The sequence below is a fragment of the Rhynchophorus ferrugineus genome, unplaced genomic scaffold, assembly GCF_030347505.1.
Source record: "Rhynchophorus ferrugineus isolate W39M unplaced genomic scaffold, kcgeb_rfMv2 rfM10, whole genome shotgun sequence".
NCBI lineage: Eukaryota > Metazoa > Arthropoda > Insecta > Coleoptera > Curculionidae > Rhynchophorus > Rhynchophorus ferrugineus.
In genome coordinates, this window is record NW_027472589.1 from 18,613,395 (window position 1) to 18,634,696 (window position 21,302).

The 21,302-nt window shown below is 33.4% G+C and overlaps 1 protein-coding gene across 3 annotated transcripts in view; it reads right to left on the bottom strand.

Annotated features, from left to right (window-relative positions):
* Positions 1-21,302, bottom strand: part of LOC143203812 (uncharacterized) — a 77,440-nt gene that overhangs the window by 16,183 nt on the left and 39,955 nt on the right. For all 3 annotated transcript variants that reach the window (XM_076416101.1, XM_076416100.1, XM_076416102.1), the window contains 6 exons: positions 14,626-14,902; positions 14,221-14,566; positions 6,697-6,912; positions 6,387-6,639; positions 5,192-5,382; positions 4,777-5,128 (listed from right to left, as the gene is read on the bottom strand). In XM_076416101.1, coding sequence (XP_076272216.1) covers positions 4,777-5,128; positions 5,192-5,382; positions 6,387-6,639; positions 6,697-6,912; positions 14,221-14,566; positions 14,626-14,902 — 1,635 coding nt within the window. The remainder of the gene's footprint in view (positions 1-4,776; positions 5,129-5,191; positions 5,383-6,386; positions 6,640-6,696; positions 6,913-14,220; positions 14,567-14,625; positions 14,903-21,302) is intronic.

Genomic DNA, 21,302 nt, shown 5'->3' on the forward strand with positions numbered 1-21,302 from the left:
CATAAGAGGTCACTCATGATAATTTTTGCGCAGTCTAAATAGTACCCAGGATATCCAGGACATACACTGCATACATAGTGTATTTTATTTTTTTTGTAAATAACAATGTTTACATTGCTTCCTCATTAGGTTTACTGATTTCTTCTCCTCTCATATTTCCAAAACATGTTCGCTGATAACCGCTCTGGAAGTGGATTTGTACGGAGCCTTTAGTAACTCTTTTACGACAGACAAACGAATGTCGTAAAGTGGAAAACGATTGCTACTATCGCAACAGTAGGAGGACCGTCCCATCGCCTTTACCACTGCGCCACCAAGCCGGCTAGTATTAATTTTGTTTATAGTTTATAATTTTGAAATATTAAAGGCTAAATTTATAATAAAAAGTGTTCATTAAAGGTCATTAAATAGAAGTCAACATATGCCCACATTTCACCTCAATAGCTGTAGATTTAAAAACATAAGAAACAGAAACATACATAAACGTAAGATGAACAATATTATTATTTTTATTCAAATAAAACCATTCCAAAGGGTACAGTATATATATTACATATTACAGTATATATATATATATATATATATATATATATATATATATATATATATATATATATATATCACTATTATAGTATAAAACAAAAGTCGCCTTTTCTGTCCTTATATCCTTATGTGCGCTTAAATCTTTAAAACTACGCAACGGATTTTGATGCGGTTTTTTTCAATAGATAGAGTGATTCAAGAGGAAGGTTTATATGTATAATACATGCATAATATACTAAGGCAACATTGCTAATTTTAGAGGTTTCTAACGTGATGTCGTAAATTAACCTATTTTTTTAGGCTTATTTAGCAATTAGCAAAAACGCTGCCTAACCCTACGAGTTAGATCAAATTAATGTACTACAGTATTGTACACCATAAAAAGGTCTACAAAAAAGTCCGCGATGGTATATGTTTATCTTTTAGGGATAACCCACATTAACCATTTTTATTGTTTACTTTTTACGTGAGAAAATGGCTTATTTACGAAGCTATTTTAAGCAATACGGCATTAATCCTTATCGAATTAAGTACCTTAAATACAGTGTGCAATTAATATAGATCAATATGGTTCCTTACAGCATGTAAATTAAACAAATATTTTCGGAGATATTACAAATTTAAAATTTGCGTTTAAAAATGTGTAATGTAATAAAAATTGTATGAATTTAGATATTCCAAAGATAGCAGGAAATCTTCATAGTAAGTATAGGGGAAGAGGAATTGTTTTACTCCAAATTTAATGCGTGCAGGCCAAGGGCAGTAATGAATGAACCAAAAATACTGGATCGATTTTAATCATGTTTTCATTGAGTGACATAGGCATATATATTTTATGCCCGTGCAAAGTCGGAGCGGGCCGCTATGTTTTTATATACAACGTTCATATTTTTTCTGTAGTGTATTTAATTTAGTATCAGCATTGCACCCGTGCGAAGCCGGGGCGGGTCGCTAGTATATATATATATATATATATATATATATATATATATATATATATATATATATATATATATATATATATATATAATATTATATTACTATATTACTTATTACTATACACAGTTTGTTCTAGATTAGTAAATCTAAAATACATCCACCAAAAGCTAATCAGTTCAGTTGATCAGTCGTTACTGAAGTTTCTCTATCTATCAAAAATAGTAGCAAAAACTGCAGTAACTAATAAAAATTATACATTCACTATAATCATGATATATTTTAGTAATATTTAAATTTTTCTTTTATATATGAAGTGCTACTAAAATTTGTCGAGGGAAAGTTGAAGAAAGTTAAATTAGAATAAAAAATATTTTATTGGATTTTGCAAGATGCAAGAATAGAGGAGGGCGATACTTTGAAAAGATCAAATTTACTAAGAGTAAAACAACCTGACCTGAACAGAAAAAACAAAACATATAACATCAATCACCAATGACATCCTAATGATCTAATGACTACTACTCTAAACGAAGAAGGAAAAAGGAATACATCTGTATAATAGAGCATATGACAATAAATTAACGTTTAGTAAAAATAATGATGTATTGGCTGGAAAATCTCAAGTGAAAAGTACGATGATCTGTAAGCTGAAGATTTTGCTTTTAAATAAATAAATGATATACACAAATATGGTTTCTGGACTTTTATAAATAATATTAGATAATATCAAGTATTTGCCTAAATATAGTGTAGCGACCTTGAGGCATGTCCAATTTTACATCGTGGAATAACGGTCTACAAAATACCCAGAAATATAATCCCAGATGTTGAACACGGGCGGGGTGCCAGCAGCGCCAACTAGAACCCGACAACGAATAGCTGGCGGCAACCCCGAGACGTTTATCTGGGATGTTATTGAAGGGTATTTCGGTCATTCAGTGCTCAACCCTCGTTTGGTTTAGACGTGCCACCATCGACTGCCCAAGCCTCGTCTCCAGGTAACACCGCTGCCATCCATTTTATCATTTGCATTTTTCACATTTTTTTTATATTGCCAATATATAACGGCCACATAATGTAAACACCACTGTTTCATTGCGTTTTACCTCCATTTACCGAGCCACATCATTTACCCTAAAGTGATGACCCCGACGTGATCTTTGGCAAAATTAGGTTTGGACTCGTGAATGGAGGGTACGTAGAACATGGTCTATTTTACGTGCCCGTTATATTTTCTGTTTCAAAATTTTAAATATTTTTAATTTGATTCGTTTTCGATTTTACCTTCAATATTCCTTTTCATTTTATTCCTATTCATTTAATCATCGGCGTCTCGGCTAAACATTTCTTTCGGCGCTATGTTTAAATCATAATGTCTTCCTTCGCTCGCCGTCTCCGTCATAATAGCAGACATTTTGATTTGAAAGGCTTTGGGCAGCTTCGGTCGGATACCGTCATTATTTGTATTTTCTGAATTACTGTAACGTATGTGACTACGGATTAGTCACACAGCAGCTCCAGAAGCTAGGTACCGATTGCAGTCACCGTAGACTCGTCATGTCTTCGCCGAGGTACCAGAATTGCTAACGTCTCGTCGTCGAAGAAAATAAGCTACCACGTCGTCGAACAATCGATCCTCCCACAGCGTCGATTACGGGAGCCCTGTCCGAAAAATAGCTTGTTCTCAACGTCGTCGATGGACCACATTCAAGTGCCAAAGCAACGGTATCTGTAGGGCCGGAAGATATCAACAGCCGTACCGGATCGCGACCGTACCAACTACAACCGTTTCGATTTACCATATTTTTCAAAGCCCTTTTCACACAGCACATTTTGTTTGGTATATATATATATATATATTTGTATTTGATATTCATACATTTTTATATTTTTGTTGCTTGGAGTAATTTTATGTAAAATTCTGGCAGGGGAGTATTGTAGCGACCTTGAGGCATGTCGAATTTTACATCGTGGAATAACGGTCTACAAAATACCCAGAAATATAATTGATGTTGAACACGGGCGGGGTGCCAGCAGCGCCAACTAGAACCCGACAACGAATAGCTGGCGGCAACCCCGAGACGTTTATCTGGGATGTTATTGAAGGGTATTTCGGTCATTCAGTGCTCAACCCTAGTTTGGTTCAGACGTGCTACCATCGACTGCCCAAGCCTCGTCACCAGGTAACACCGCTGCCATCCATTTTATCATTTGCATTTTTCACATTTTTTTATATTGTCGATAAATAACGGTCACATAATGTAAACCCCACTGTTTCATTTCGTTTTACTTCCATTCACCGAGCCACATCATTTACCCTAAAATGGTTTATGGACTTTCTGTAAAAATATTTCAATAAGATCTCTATAAGATATGAATATAACGTTTTTCACTCGGAATTTTATTTAAATTTTGCAATAAAGTTTTCTAATAGAATATAACTTATTATTTCCAAATGTTTCCCAGTTCTTATTTACTTCGTAAATACAATTGTAACAATTTCAATCATTAAAATATGCATTTTAATTAGTCTTTAACCTAAAGTATTTCATAAAAAATAATCAGTTTTCACATTACAACAACAACATGACAACTTTTCACGTTACTTTCTTTGCTAGTCTTTAAGCTCTCAGTCTAGAATTTTCAAAAAAAAATATATGCGCTTGCGCAGAGCATGCTTGTTCGCGCAGGCTATTAATTGAAATAAATTACACGAAAATGAAATTCTATTTACTGTATGCTCAAAAAATTCCAAAAATGCTTCAAAGCTAATAAAGTTGCCACAGTATTGGCAAAAGGATAATATAGGAATCAATGTTCAAGTAAGCCGGCTTGGTTGGCGCTGTGGTAAAGGCTACAGGACAGTCGAATTCGAATGCTGCTACGGAATGATCGTAAAGTTATGTTTCTGATTGTTTAATATTACTGATTGTCCTAGTTAAGACAGCAAAATACGACAAGGAAAATGATCCCAATCACGCTGGGCTGGTCAACCAGGCTAGGTAAGACCGGATATCTTCTGGGATGATTTCTAAGTTGATCACTCGCCAATCGGTAGGCTTAATTCTGAGGACTGTTGTTCGGAGCCCACGTTAAACTGTAGGTCCAGTCCAGATAAACCCTCGTTGGTAAAAAAAGACTTATTAAAATATATTTTAAAAAAATAATTTGAAGTAAAACTTTTAACGAAAACTAAAAATCCCAAAAATGCTTCAAACCCGTCAAATTTTTAATAGTATTAACAAAATAATAATACGTGGAATTCAAAATTTACGAATTAAACAAGCATCTCACCTTTGACCATTTACTTCATCTTCCAACGAAATGGTCTCTTGGTAAGGCACGATTTCATCGCGATTGGGTCGTTTCTTGGTCTTTTTGCTTCGTCTTCTCGGCCTGGCCGGCGGCATCAGCCCCTCGACGGACTCCTCGTCGCCGGGAATCTCCTCCTGCGACACGTGGGGCGTCTTCTTCCGTTTCGGTTTCTTGATCGGGGTTCTTTTCTCCGTGATCTGCTGCGGCAAACTCCTGTTGGATCCGATCGGATCATACTCGTTCATTTGAGACAGCGCGTTGGGGGGTACTTGGAAACCCTCCTGAATCTCGTGGACCACGAAGAATTCGTCGGAATTGATGTCTAGTTTACCTGAAATATAGAAAAAGACGCAACGGGATGTCTTTCTCGTGCTGTTAATGTTTCGTCAAGTACCTAAACGACCTTTCTTCTGTAGGTTCACGCTTCCTTCGCTGGAGTATTCGTCCTTGCTTTGACCTAGGTCGTCGTCCTCCAGGTTGTCCAGGTCCGTGATTATCTCCCTACCAGCTCGTTCATCGTAGTTGTAGTCGCCTTCCGCATCTTCATCTATATAGGTTGGTTCTTCTTCGCGATTCTGATTGTACCTGAATAAAAATTTAAAGATTTAGAATCGGAAGTCTCTAAAAGTACATGATTGCATGTGTAGCAACCACTATAACTCTTTAGGCCACCGTAAATACGTCCTGAAAAGAATGTCTTCGACGGTTTGTACCTTGTAGCTTCAGGGTATAAAAGACCATTACGATTACGTTTCTCATGGTCACTATTTATATTCAGGAAATCAGCAACACTGTTGTCATGTGAATCCATATGATGACGGTTCCACTGTAAACTTTGACATTTTTGACGACATACGTACTCAGAACATTTTGTCACACGGACGCTATATGTTTATTTTATATTTAGTTGAAAGTTTCGTCTAGGGAAAATGGAACTCAATTGTGAACATTTTCGTTCGATGATTTTTTTTACGATTTTCGACGTGGATTATCGCAACAAGGGTGCATAAATCAACTAAATTTGTCTTTTGGCAAAGAAGCTCCATCAAAAAACACCGTGTATCGCTGATTTAGTAAATTTAATCGTGGTCGTAGTTCGCTGTCCGACGAATTTCGTAAAGGTCGTCTAAAATCGGCGGTTGTACCAGAAAAAATCGATGCTGTGTGCGAAATGATTAAGATCGTCATGTCATTGTCATGTCGCGAAATTTATGTTCGCGTTGGATCCCACATAATATGACAACCGCTCAAAAAAAGACTCGTATCGATTGGTGCAAATAAATGCTTAAGAAATTCAATCGCGATGCTTCGAAAGACGTTTATAAAATCGTGACCGGTGACGAATCATGAATATATTCGTATGAGCCCGAAAGTAAGTAGCAGTCGACTGTATGGGTGTTCTAAGATGAACCAAATCCAACAAAAGTTGTTCGCGCACGAAGCACTTTTACTATTACACACAGTGTAATAAAATAACCGTTAAGTTAATTCAGTTAATTAAGTATTAGAGGGGTTAGCAAGTTCTTAAAATTTCCTAGAATGTTTAAAAGAATATTTGCGATGTTTTAGAACTATATTTTCATAATTACCTTGCACCGACTTTTTTAAATCGTTCCTCCACCAATTGCTCCACTATTCGCTCATCTTCATTATTGCCTGGTGCTGCGTTGGAAAAGTTACCATGCTGCCAACGGTTGAGGAACTCGGCCCTATTGATTTCTTGATTCTCTCTCTCGTAGTCCTCCTCTAGACCCATATCTTTGTCCGAACGCTGTTGATTCAAACGTTCGATGTCCAGTGACGTTTCTCTATCTTCGTATCCAGTCCTAGGCGGCACATTCTCTACGCATACCCAGTAAAGTTAAACCTAGGTCGCACTCATTGTATAATTACCCTTACCAATATCGGAATCCCATCTTTCCTCCGACTCTTCGGAGTGCAAAGGAATCCGGACGGTGTCGACGGATTCATCCGTCGATTTCGACGGTTTCTTCGCTCTTGGCATGGTGGCGAACACGGAATCGTCTCCCTGGGGAGGCTTCTTCTTCCTGAAGCGCGGGAACGTGCTTCCGAAATCGAAATCAAACTTGGAACGTTTCTTTGTGTCAATATCCCCTGGAAATAAACAAACATCTTTTTATTCAAAAATGTATTTTTTATGAAGTATTTATATAATCGGCTCGATGAAACCTTCCTCCATTTTGAAGAAAATGGCGGTATATGAAGGCATGCAATTTGGCACGGTTAATGATTATATGATAAAGAATTTATAGGTCTAAAATATGTGTAATATGCATCACAAGTACGTAAATTCCAGTAAAACTAAACGCGGCCAAACCAAGCATTCAGGAATAGTTGTCAGATCGATGACAACTACAAAACCGAATTTTTTGCGTGGACCTAACCAACGATAAAATATAAGATAAGTAATCCAAATAAAATCGAAGCGTGCTAAAAAGTTTAAACATTGGAATGCGGAAATAATAGTTCGGAAACGTTAAGTGACGTCAATGTTTCCTAATGCTTTTAATTTCTGTTTATACTTAATATGGCATTTATTTCTCCTAAAACCTTAATAATAATACTTGTAATTTAAAAATAAATTGTTTTTTTAAATATTTTTAATATATTATTATTACAAATCAATATTTCTATGATTATTTGTCACTGTCATCATTGCCTATTTTGTAATTCTTAAACAAGGCATAGCAATTTCTCTAAAACATTATCATGGAAACCTAGTCTTTGTTTTTAAAGAAATCCTGTAAATACACTTCTTTGAAGCTTTGTTTATATAGAGAAACATAAAACTACGTAATTTCTACATCAGATTATTTTTAAAGATTGATTTATAATATGAAAATAAAGCAAAGGCGAAGTAGATCCATGGCAGTGCCAATCCGAAATATTTATTGTGCCAAGATAAAACCAAGTACTACTGGGTATCGAGATATAGTAAGGCGTAAAAACCGTGATCTTATTCATTATTAATTTATTCTGCCGAGTCAAACTGTCAACAAAAGTAAAATTAAACAGTGTAGTTACATATCAACAACAACAGTCGGAGAAGATATCAGAAATGCCAAAGGTAAAAAAATTTAATTTTTATCTTCTGAATATGATAACTACAAATAAATTCTTTGATAATAAGAGAACTCATATATATTTACACTACCATCACTATACAATATACAAAGTAAAAAAGTAAAAAAGCAGAAATGATCAATCTTGTCTATACATTGATAGAAAGGGAAAACAGGAGAGATATTGTGTAGGCAATAGTGAGACGTGGAGCAGAAATAGGAAGTAATCACTACTTAATCACCATGACGATAAGACTAGATAATGAATCAGTGAAACAGATATAGCCAATAACGAAGGGTACACACTTTGAAACTGTAAAAACTGATAATTTACAAAAGGATACTATAAGCAGAAAATATGCAAAATTATTGACTTAGAAATTTGATATAGAGTCATCTCTCTCAAATGTACCGATACAGCAGATACAGAAATAAAAAATATTCAAATTATGGATATAAAAATAAAACAAGTAAATGCACTTAAGTATCTGACTATAAAAATCGAAAGTAATGGAGTAATTAGATGGAAGATGAATTTATACTTCGCTGTAAATAGTATATAAATCATGTGATAAATTAATAAATTAGTCAATTTACAGACTAAACCCAACTTTCGGATTTTAAACCCAAAGTTTAAGTAAACTTAAGCGAACTTGGAACCAATGTATGAGACATATGTGAGATATACGAAATAATATCATATATAACTATATATTTAAGAAAACATAAATGAAACAAAAGGTTTAGCCATATTAATTCAAGAACTGTTGCAGGTTGGGATATAATTTCTACTTTTTTAAGAGAAAGAGAAAAAATTAAGGATTTCTTAAATTGAATTGTTATCGGAAACTGTACATACAAGATGGATATGTATATATGCATTGTGTAAAAGATTTGATAAAACCAATGCGAAGCAGCTTTATTAAAGAAATACTATACATTTTGGTACACCATAAAAATGTTATATAAAAGATTTCATGTACATCAGAAGAACTCCAGTCCATAACAAGTTTCATGAATATTTGGTACTGCTATGAGTTAACCCATACCTCCATCTTATCCAATATCTTCATAAAATATTCAATAAAGGCACTAAGCAGAATCAAATTAAAATCTTCTACCTAGAATAGATATTTGGACGACATACATTGTATGTATCATAGAATGGACAAATCACTTTCCACGTTGTATTAAGCAAACATAAAGAAAACACCTGGTATACAGGATGGTACAATTTTTTTTATTGATACCTCAGGTAGATATTTACAAATTAATTAAAACTAATCCAACTAGATACGTATTTTATATTAAAAAAGTATCAACAAGTAGCCGTCACAAGCCTGTCTAAAAAATACCATTGAAAGATCTCTCTCATTTAGATCAACTTATTCACTGTATTCACCAAGCATTGTACAAAGAGATTATCCTCACATCTCGAAAATGAAAAATAAAGATATTGATAAAAATAAAAATATTTAAACTACATTTTTTGCAAAGATAAGTAAAAACCTAAAGAATAATGAATCAATAACTTCGAATATTGCGGAATTGTAGGCGAAAAATAACCCACTAAATTTAGAATGGTCTTCTAAATGCATATACTATATACTTAAAATATTGTAAAAATAGCTTGGTGGTCTTTGATGAAACGATCGAATACAACTTTACATTCAACACTATATTCCAGCTAATAAAAAAAAATGACAAAACATGGTAATCAATATGTAATATTCTTAGTACCGACCAGTGTACATAGAGATAGATTAGAGGTTTAGGGCAGATTGGAATATTTAGAGATGTATAATCACAAGCTTTGTTGAATGAAGATTCGGTAATAAAAGATTGTAGCTCACCCAGGAGCCAATCAAACAGCGCCAAGTAGGAAATTTTGAAAAACTAGAAATGTGGGTCCCAGATGCATCGACCAAATAGAAGCTAGATTAAAATATAAAAGTTATGAAACTTTTAGGGTTTCAAAAAGCATATTTAATTTATTTAAAAACTACTTTATTTTTATGTAAAGAAGTGACGACTTGTTAAAACACCTATAGGTACACAAATGAAACCCTTATACTTTAAACCCTTCACTCATCACATCCCATATTCAGATATAAACACGTTTTTTTTTCTAACAACCAGGACAGTATCAGTTGCGCTATACAATACCCCCTAATCGTGAATTATTGTCTCGTCTGGACAGCTTACTTAAATTATTAATGAGTATCGACTATAGTTTCGTTCGCCAGTTGACCTTTGATGATCTTCTGAATATCATTGAATAGTTTTTACCCAAATGTCTATAGTTCTGGATACTGAATACTCTAAACTGCAATCTTATGAACAAATTCCATCAAGCTACGTTAACTCAATCCAACTTCATCGTTGACGTCACACAATTAATTTCCGATGGCGACATGGAAACAATACATGAACTAGGGCTATTTTTCAAAGCATGGATGTTTCCTAATTGTAATAGTTCATGGTTAGTGGTCTTCGAGCACTTTAAATCCCGCTTTGTTGACCTTACAGCTTGAATTGCGATATTTTTGCCCAAACAATATCAATGAACTTGGATTAACTTTAATCAATTATGATGTGTGAAGAGTATAGAACAGCTAAAGCAAATATTCTAGCTTATGAACTTACAGTAGTAGATATGGTTCTGGGAACAGTAATTCAGTTTATATCATTGTACTATAGATTTGTGATTTGGTAAACATTTTATACTGTTGATAAAATTTAATGTGTTTAACGATTGAAGCAATAAAATATGTAACTGTTAATGTTATATATATAATTATTTTCAGTTCTGTTATAATATTCAGTGAGGTAGCAATTCAAACTTATCAATAGGTTACGTTTGTACTTTAATGGAGATTAGATGTAATATATTTTTCAAACACATAATTTTAAAATTAAATAAAAATATTTATACGATTCTTTTTACTCATTTAACTTAATAAATTATGGCCGAATTTTGATCACCGGGCGATCATTTGTTATTAATGAATTAGCAGGAATTATATATTATATTGAGCTTGCAAATATTTTGACCAGAAATTTATATGGTATCAATATAAACAACTGTCAGGCAACCTAACTATTTTAAATGTTATAACAAAAATAACAGTACATTTAGTACATTATTATTGAATTATTCATGCAATACACATAATAATCATATAATTATTTGCTTGATTTGTATAAATTTACTGCCTATATCAATGAACTTTTATTAACTCTTTTATTAATCGAATACTGGTTAATTGAAATGTAAATCCTACTGAGTGTGTCAGTTATGAAACATGTTTAAGAAAACGTAAAATAAAGAAATTAAAACAAATTTAAACAATTGTTAATTTACTTGAAAACTATTTATTCTAACGAATAAAAGTGACGACCTGCTAAAAAGACTTCATAGACAACTCTGCAGTCCCAATCTTTGTTCGCTGATTATCCAACAACACAAAAGAATTTTTTGTGGGAAATTGATAAAGGTGATAAAAAATATATTTTTTACAAGAATCACAAAGTGTTAATTTGTTTGAGAATCTCAGATAAACCGGTAAATCGACACAAAAACTAGAAATTAGCTTAAAGAATGCTCTTCGGTGTATCAGTTCAGGCATAGAAGGTGCTTTAGTACGCACTTCTGGAGACTGGTTAGAGGAACTCTTCAGCTATTAGGCGCAGCTTCAGCTATTAAAGTATTAAACGAAAAATATCATAAGAATGCCCAATGATTTTTTAAATATTTTAAAATGTATGCTTACATACTTATTCAAGAGGGACTTGAACTCAGGACGATTACTATAGTAAAATGGCCATCCTTTTCTCTTAGTCGCTTATTGCTTTTTAAAAGGAAAAATACAATTATAAAAAAAAGTAAAAGGTAAAAACTTGACTTGATGCCGAGTTTCCGGACACCGCCCCAGGAAAGTCAACTATCAAGGATTGGTATGTTAAGTTTAGACGTGGTGAAATGAACACCGAAGACGGTGAACGCAGTGGACGGCCAAAAGTGGTTATTACCGACTTGAATGAAATAGCAGACACTCTAAAGATATCAACTGAAGATGTACATCATATCAAAACTGAGGCCTATTTTGAAAACAAAGGACAAATTTTACTACAAAAATGGTATCGAAAAATTGGAGAGTCGCTATATTCAACGTATAACCCTTGAAGGGAATTATGTTGAATAAAAAAACTAATTTTACCAAAAAAATATGTTTTACTCTGGTAGGCCGGGGACTTTTCAATTGACCTGTCACAACCTTACCTAATTGTTAAATTTAACAGATGGTTATGAAATTTTTCCACATAAATAACAATTTTCCATTTAGTATTATTGAGTTATTCAATATACAATGTATACAAAACACCAAATATTACATTTTCGATATTAATTACATGCATTGTTGATTTGAAGAAATCTGCTCCCAAAACCCATCAACCACTTTTAGAAAACTACGATAACACTGCTCGGTTTTTGATACTTTTTCGGCCAAGAACAGCTAGAGAACCAGAAATGATCGAAAACAAAAACTTATTAGACGAAAACCCAGCCCAAAATCTCAAAGAATAGTCGAGCAACTTAGCAGTTAATGAATCAACTACTTCCAAGTGCTTACTTACAGTGGGCTAGATCCAACATGGCAAAGATCCCAAAAGGAAAGGAAATACTATAAGAATTAACCGAAAATGCAATTTCAAGTCTTTTTAGCGGTTTCATATCTTACCAGGTAAAAAAAGAGTTTTCTGTGGAATATTGTAACTAGCGATGGAAAATTCTCTACTATGACTATCTATCTACTAGAGAGAGATCCACGTCGACACGACTCTTGCTGTGTATTTGTTGGGACCAACAAAGAATGAAATTGCTATTTCAGATATCTATCCATATCAATTCAACAAATTCAGCGACGTATTGTGTGAAAAAAACTAGCAATGGCAAGACGGAGACGAATAATCATTCTCAATTCTCATCCTATTAATCGCATCCTCAGCCACACGTTTAAAGAGTTCTGAAGAATACACTGTTGCAGCTCTTATAGGAAACTAGCGACCCGCCCCGGCTTCGCACGGGTGCAATGCTGATACTAAATTAAATACACTACAGAAAAAATATGAACGTTGTATATAAAAACATAGCGGCCCGCTCCGACTTTGCACGGGCATAAAATTTATATGCCTATGTCACTCAATGAAAACATGATTAAAATCGATCCAGTATTTTTGGTTCATTCATTACTGCCCTTGGCCTGCACGAATTAAATTTGGAGTAAAACAATTCCTCTTCCCCTATCCTTACTATGAAGATTTCCTGCTATCTTTGGAATATCTAAATTCATGCAATTTTTATTAAATTACACATTTTTAAACCCAAATTTTAAATTTGTAATATCTCCGAAAATATATGTTTAATTTACATGCTGTAAGGAACCATATTGATCTATATTAATTGCACACTGTATTTAAGGTACTTAATTCGGTAAGGATTAATGCCGTATTGCTTAAAATAGCTTCGTAAATAAGCCATTTTCTCACGTAAAAAGTAAACAATAAAAATGGTTAATGTGGGTTATCCCTAAAAGATAAACATATACCATCGCGGACTTTTTTGTAGACCTTTTTATGGTGTACAATACTGTAGTACATTAATTTGATCTAACTCGTAGGGTTAGGCAGCGTTTTTGCTAATTGCTAAATAAGCCTAAAAAAATAGGTTAATTTACGACATCACGTTAGAAACCTCTAAAATTAGCAATGTTGCGTTAGTATATTATGCATGTATTATCCATATAAACCTTCCTCTTGAATCACTCTATCTATTGAAAAAAAACCGCATCAAAATCCGTTTGCCTAGTTTTAAAGATTTAAGCGCACATAGGGATATAGGGACAGAAAAGGCGACTTTGTTTTATACTATGTAGTGATACTGCTATGTCCAGTGTACTCAATAAACATCATGAGTTACCGCTTATGCAGCAATAAAAACTGCAAAAACTTGGTCAGAAAAGTTTAGTTACTGAGAAGAAAATCAGGAAAGTCATACATGACATGAATGGCATGACGAAACTTGACCTTGAAATTGAAATCCCAATGCCCTCGGCTGAAATCTTTCCTGAACATGCAATAGGAAGTTACTTAACAGAGGGAACATCATCTAAGTACAATTTGTGGCCACCATTCACAACATTCAACGGCTATGAAGCCTATCCATTACTTACCGGAGATATAGTGTAAACCCATTGGAAACAACAGATAATATAATATGTTTAAATGAAACATGTTTACTGAAGAATCTCTAAAGTATGTCGTAGAGCTAATAGATTACCTGCATTAGACTCAGTCGACAACTGCCTGGTCTCTATTGTTTGTTTCTGTATAGTCTTCTTTCCAGACCAGCTGGGCAAATGAATAGTTGCCGTATCCGGAATCTTCGGCAAGTTGATTTTCGGAGCGTCTATCTTGAACTTCTTGAAATCGGGCTTCTTGAACTGGGGCTTCTTGAACTCCGGTTTCTTGAATTGGGGCTTCTTAAACTCCGGTTTCTTGAACTGCGGCCTCTTGAATTCGGGAGCCTTGGGCATGTTGATGTGGGGCTTCTTCATGTTACGCACTTTCGTGCATAACTCGCTCGTTTTGTTCTTCAACTGGTCGGTTTTCTGCTTGAACGCGGTCTGAAGAGAATCAGTTTTAATTTTGCCGGAATGTTTACTGACTAAAGCATGTTGCTTACCTGCAGCTTGCTGGGTCCCTCGGCGGGCTTGTTGTCCTCCACGTCCAGGCTGGGTTCCTCCGATACGTTGTCTTGCTCCTCGCGGGCTGGCGTCTTTTCCTTTTGGAAACGAGCCAGGCTAAAGAAGGGTTTCTTTTTGGGCTCCTCAATCGGACTGTCCAAGATCTCAGTTGCACTGATGACGACCTTCGGCTCGTTGTTCGTCTCTATCACGGTTACTTCCGGAACGATTGTCGTCACATCATCTGGCGGATTAATGAGCTCATATTCGTGATCACTAAAAAGAAAAATTGTTTAATCAAAATATATTAATCAGCTGAAGCAAGAAATTTGGCACAATTAAAGCTTGTTAAAACGGAGAAAGAATCTTTTGGTATAAGATCTTTCTTCATATTTATGATTACTAAACAGAAAAGAACTAAGAATAGTTTAATCACATAAAATTACATTTTACATTTTTGTAAAAACAACAAACTAATTTAATTTGTATGCTTTATCGGAAGATATATTTGGCCGTGAAACCAAAGCACGACCTATGCAAAAGTTTTATCCTTATATAGATTAACTAAATTCAATAATAAAAAGAATCGTCTGCTCTCTTTGCTCATGAGGTATTTAAATGTTTCCAAGCAGCTTTTTCAGATTCATAACATAAATAACAGTCAATCCATTTTGAATTTTAATAATTTCAATCAATTAATGATGTGCGATAAGCACAGAACAGCTAGTATGGTTCTGGAAACAGTATATCATTCGTAGGGATGCCGAAAAAACATCGATATATCGATATTGTTTTAGCCGATATATTTCAATGTTTTTTTTAATGTACCAAAATTGATATTTAACTTTAAATTTTTAATGAATTTTGATGCTTAATTTTAAAGGTTCATCAAAAATATCACTACTCTAATACATCTAGAAAATATATACATTTTTTAGGCTAATATTTCACTATTTTTATTTTTTCTTAAAAATATCAATATATTAAATATTATACTCTTCAGACACTCTACGAATCTATTTCACGAAAAATTGTATCTGTTTTCAAAGCAAATATATTATTAATAAATAAATATCGTGTATATGTCAGGTGTATATATTATTTTATCCATTCACTGTATATAGATAACTATAGTCATTTCTAAAACTATAAAACTATTTTTCTATTTCTATTTGAAATAATTATCGCAGATTTATTGAAACAACAACAACCTGATAAAACCACATCTTATATTCATGCAAATATATACCAAAGATTTTTACCTTAAAGTCTTTATTTTCTATTTTGTATCAATTTATCTGTTATCAGTTTTTGATAATTATATTGAGTTAGACCTTACATCATGTTGCTGAACATTATCATGTGGTTTTCCTTGGGCAATTCTATTTCTGCGACATCAATGACAAATAACATAACCAATATCATTAGTCTTAATTATTATTTTGAGTTTTATATTAAATTCTATACTGATAGAATAATTTTAAAAACTAATTCCTTAAATAAATAAAAATAAAAAATAAGCACAAAAAATATGTAATGCTATGTTGCAGTCAAATATTTAAAAGTACCAGTGATACATTGTGCATTATTTTTAGCTTTTTACGTCTTGTAATTCTTGTTTACTTTAACTGGATAAAACATTATGTTTTGTCTATCAACTATTTTTAATTCAATATCATTTAAAATGTTTTCGATTTTAACCGATTTTAAACCAAGTCCAATAAATTCTGAAATAGTACAAAAGAGCATTTTGAAGATAGCCTTTTGTCTTAAAATTTGAGATCAAAATCGATTATTTGTCAAATTAATCAAATATTTGTCAAGATTGATATTAATGTTGACAAATATCGTATTAAAATGATTGATTTATTTTTACTTTCGACTGTTCTATTCGACTACTTCAATCGACAAGAACCGGTTTTGCCCTTCTAGTTATGACCTTGAAAGAATCTGCCGAATATATGCTTAATATGATTGAGACGACAGTTAAAGGACATTGCCGATTAACCGACAGTGCAAATAGGCCAGAGCTGCTCATGCCCATTTACTCTAAACTAGCTAAAAAACACATTGTTATTTATGAAAGTAATGGTAAGGAAGTAATTATTAGATTAATTTTATGTTTACAAAAATTTGTTGAGGTTATAATGTTTTATTTATTAATTTTTTACTACTTTACTATGATCTTCAAACAAACTCGGTTTTCTTATTATCCAACGTAAGCTATCCATATATTCCATAGCAATCTACAAAATGACTGTTACAAAATTACTTTCATACATTATAATACTTAAACCTCCTCGGTTTTTGTAAACATAAAATTAACCTATAAATAACTTCCTAACCACAACTCTTGTTTACAATGTATGGCTGTGAAAAATGTCAAGCTAGTTTAGAATAAATGCCCATGAGTAGTACTGTTCAATCTGCACGCACGAAAATATCCTTTTATTGTCATCTATATGATTGCATTACATTAATATTGGCAGAATTTGTGTAAACGTAATAAAATTTTGACTGACAAATAGTAAAACACGTTTTAATGTATATAATGATATGTATATTGACTGTATACATAACTGTACATAACATATGTTATTGTTCAAGCCTTTACACTGTTAAAACTTCACTGAAGTTTCAATGAATAATAAATTGATAATATTCCTAATAAATTATAATTAAAATTATTATCTTATTAATATGTAATTAAATAATAGTCTAAATTAATCAAATATTTCATCATATTATCTATGTATTATTATATTTATTATGATATGTTACTAAAAAATATAAAAATGAAATTATATTTTTGCAAAATAATACAGCATGGAAATTATCTCCCTCCTATTCTTTTTCACTTATGATATAGTTAAGAAATACAAAAAAGATTGGTAAGGACACATTGAAATGAAATAGTAATAAACAAATATATTTACATTATATCTCATTGTTAAGCATATTTGAGGTCAGTTATTCCATTTTTTAATACATTCACCGTAAGAATAAAATATAAAATTGAATTTACGCTGCCCCTTGCCGTCCTTTCCTCTCACAAAATTGATATGGGAAGGAATTTGTACATATCCGTCTTATGTCACGAATAGAAGAAACAATCAAACGTACATTTAACTAAAACATTAGTTACTTTCATTGGACTACTTTTTTACTATCGACTGTTTCGGCTGTTTTTAGTCTATAGTTTCCAACGCTAATTGATATTAAGATGTTCACATGTGTCTTGCAAATGTACATGCCAAGCTTGTGCTCTAAAATCATGCATTTTGATTTACAACATTTAAGGATTTACAACACAGGTATACTGATGTACTGGGTATTAAATCGCATCAGGAACATTAGCAACCAACTTCATGTGGAAGCCTCACTGGCAGACTTCACTTTTCAACGTCAATGTCATATCATTTTCATTGCGTTGTAAATGTATGAATTTGTATCGAATAAAAAGACTCACTTCTTATCAAATGCTGTGTGATTAGAAGGCATTACTCAATGATGATCTATGTAAAACACAGTAAGATTATGCAGAATTGTTGGGAGTGACACAAGAAAATATATCCAGTAACTTGAAAAAAATGAAAATGATCCAAAACTTGGATATTTTGTGTCGTATGAATTAAATCCAAGAAATGCTGCTTCAGCGACAAAATCGGAAATACTCTTTGCATCGTATTGTTACTGGTAAAGAAACATGGGAACAACCTGGTACATCAATATCAACGGTAAAGCTGAATATACATATGTCCAAGCTAATTGTCGGTACTTGGTTCGTATGGCAACTCGGCGTGGCTATGATCTGTTAAAACCTAATGAAACCATTAATGGGGATCGCTATCGACCACATCTGATGCGTTTGAACAGATTACTGCGCGAAAAAACGGCCGGAATACGAGGAAAGATATAACAATATTATTCTTCAGAAAGACAATGCTTGACCACATCTTACAAAATCGGTAAAATCATACTTGGAAATATTAAAAATTAGAAGAAGCCGCTATTATTGATGAAAAATATTATGAATAAAATACATTGTACACATTTTGCACAATAAAGCTTCAAAAAAAGCATTTAAAACTAATTTATAGACCTAATATTAAACTTCGTTTTTTACAATAAAACCACACATTTATTTTTAAAATCCCAATATTATTTCACGGTATGTTTATTGGTAAATAACCCAAATATTATTAATTAAAAAGAAACAAATAAACGTACCGAAAGTGTACACTCTTTACCGGAGCAGTGCAAACATTAACCGGCACATTGTTAACACTCACTGGCGGCTTGACGCCGACGAAATTTTTGCGATCCGGCAACAGCGACGTAGACTGGAAATACTGACATGCGCACCGCACGTCCATGGAGGTGACGCTCGATCCCGTCGAGCTATCCCGCGACACGTTTCGCTTGCTCGGCTTCGGTCGGTTACCTTCGGACAACGAGCGGAGGTTGTCGGTTCTGCCGGAAAACGACGATCGCCGCCTACGCTGCCCGACTCTTTCACTTTCCATTTCGCGGATTGTTCGCAGATCAAAAAACGGCACCGCGAAGGATGGCGCCGCGACCGGCCGAGAGGGGTGGGTTCTATCGAGGACCCGTTGCGCAAGAGGGACGCGGCGTCATCGCCGAAGGGGGAGCGCGTAACGTTGGCTGGACACGGACCGAGCACAGACTGAGTTATTTTGGGGATTTCGCCAGAGCGGCGAGGAAATTCGGACTATTTTTAATAATCCGTCCTCGTAGATTTTGGCTCCGAAATATCCCCCGATATCCCGAGCGATGATTGCGTCGAAGTGCGGATGTCATTGCCAAATTAAAATCGCGACCGTACGACTAAATATAAAACTTTATAAAACTTGATAATCGCGCAGAATCTTATCCGAAGCCTGGACGGTTTTAACATTATGGTTTGGCAATTGTTTCAACACTGCTGTGTTGACAGATATTCTACTGAAATTTCTGAGTCACGGAAAGCTTATTGAAAATTAACAAAACTAATTATTACAAATCATTATCACATTATTTTAATGAAGAAAAAATTAAATGGAGCTTATTAAATATATAAACAATGGGAAAAATAAGATTTTCTTAACAATAAAATGTGTAAAAATTTTCTAACGCAAAACGTAGGATTGGCCTTCTGTCACTAACATAACCTTGAAATAAAATTATCTGTGAAGAAATTCGTGTAGTTTATAATATTGAATTAAGTAATTTTTTTTTAATTTTTATGTGTAAATTTAAGGAAATTTGTTTTTCTTTAATATTAAATATATATGTTATCAAAAATTTTTGTATTACAATATGTAAAGATTCAAGCCCAAGGAATCCAGAGGTAGAATGCGATGAACTACGGTAGCCATTTTTATTTTGACCCTGGTACTGGTAAAAGTTCTTGCACTACTTGATTATTTATATCTGTGTTTTGGTACTATTATATAATATTTATTACCGTATTATTTATTTTTTATACATATTTTTACTATTATATAGTCATTTCGCGTCTATACAATAGTACGGTGATATAAAGGGGATGGGGACATACATAAAATATATATATGAAATGATAAATTAATAAGTAAATAAAATTAATAACACAAACAACGGGGCTAAAAGTATAAATAGTGTATATAAAATTTAAAAAAGAACACAAATAGAGGACTACAAACACAACCACAACGAAGTAGAGGTTCTATCCAGACAGCACACGTCAGCACCCATACCGAAGTAGTAATGGTTATTGGGTGAGTAACACTAAACTTAGCATAGACTATATTCTATGTAGAAAATCAATTTCTCATAGAAATCCGTGGCCTCTGTATTTTTTCCTGTTAAGGCATTTCTAAAATTTTGCAGCCCATACTTGGTTGGCCTCCTGGGCCCAACGACGTTGTACCTCGTTATTTGTGAAACCAGAAAGAGACGGGATAAAAATCCGTGGAAGGGGGGGAGGGGAGACTGCCGAGGATTTTGCTGAGGATTTTATTATATTTATTGTTATACTATATTTATTGCCTTATTATATTTATATTTTATTTGAGTTTACATTAAGTTAGCTTAAGTATTTTATTATATTATACGTAAATTAGAAAAGTCATTGTTTACAGTCTATTTCTTGTTGTGCCGTTCTTGTTTTGATTTTAAATAGTACTAGCAACCCGCCCCGGCTTCGCACGGGTGCAATGCTGATACTAAATTAAATACACTACAGAAAAAATATGAACGTTGTATATAAAAACATAGCGGCCCGCTTCGACTTTGCACGGGCATAAAATATATATGCCTATGTCACTCAATGAAAACATGATTAAAATCGATCCAGTATTTTTGGTTCATTCATTACTGCCCTTGGCCTGCACGAATTAAATTTGGAGTAAAACAATTCCTCTTCCCCTATCCTTACTATGAAGATTTCCTGCTATCTTTGGAATATCTAAATTCATGCAATTTTTATTAAATTACACATTTTTAAACCCAAATTTTAAATTTGTAATATCTCCGAAAATATATGTTTAATTTACATGCTGTAAGGAACCATATTGATCTATATTAATTGCACACTGTATTTAAGGTACTTAATTCGATAAGGATTAATGCCGTATTGCTTAAAATAGCTTCGTAAATAAGCCATTTTCTCACGTAAAAAGTAAACAATAAAAAT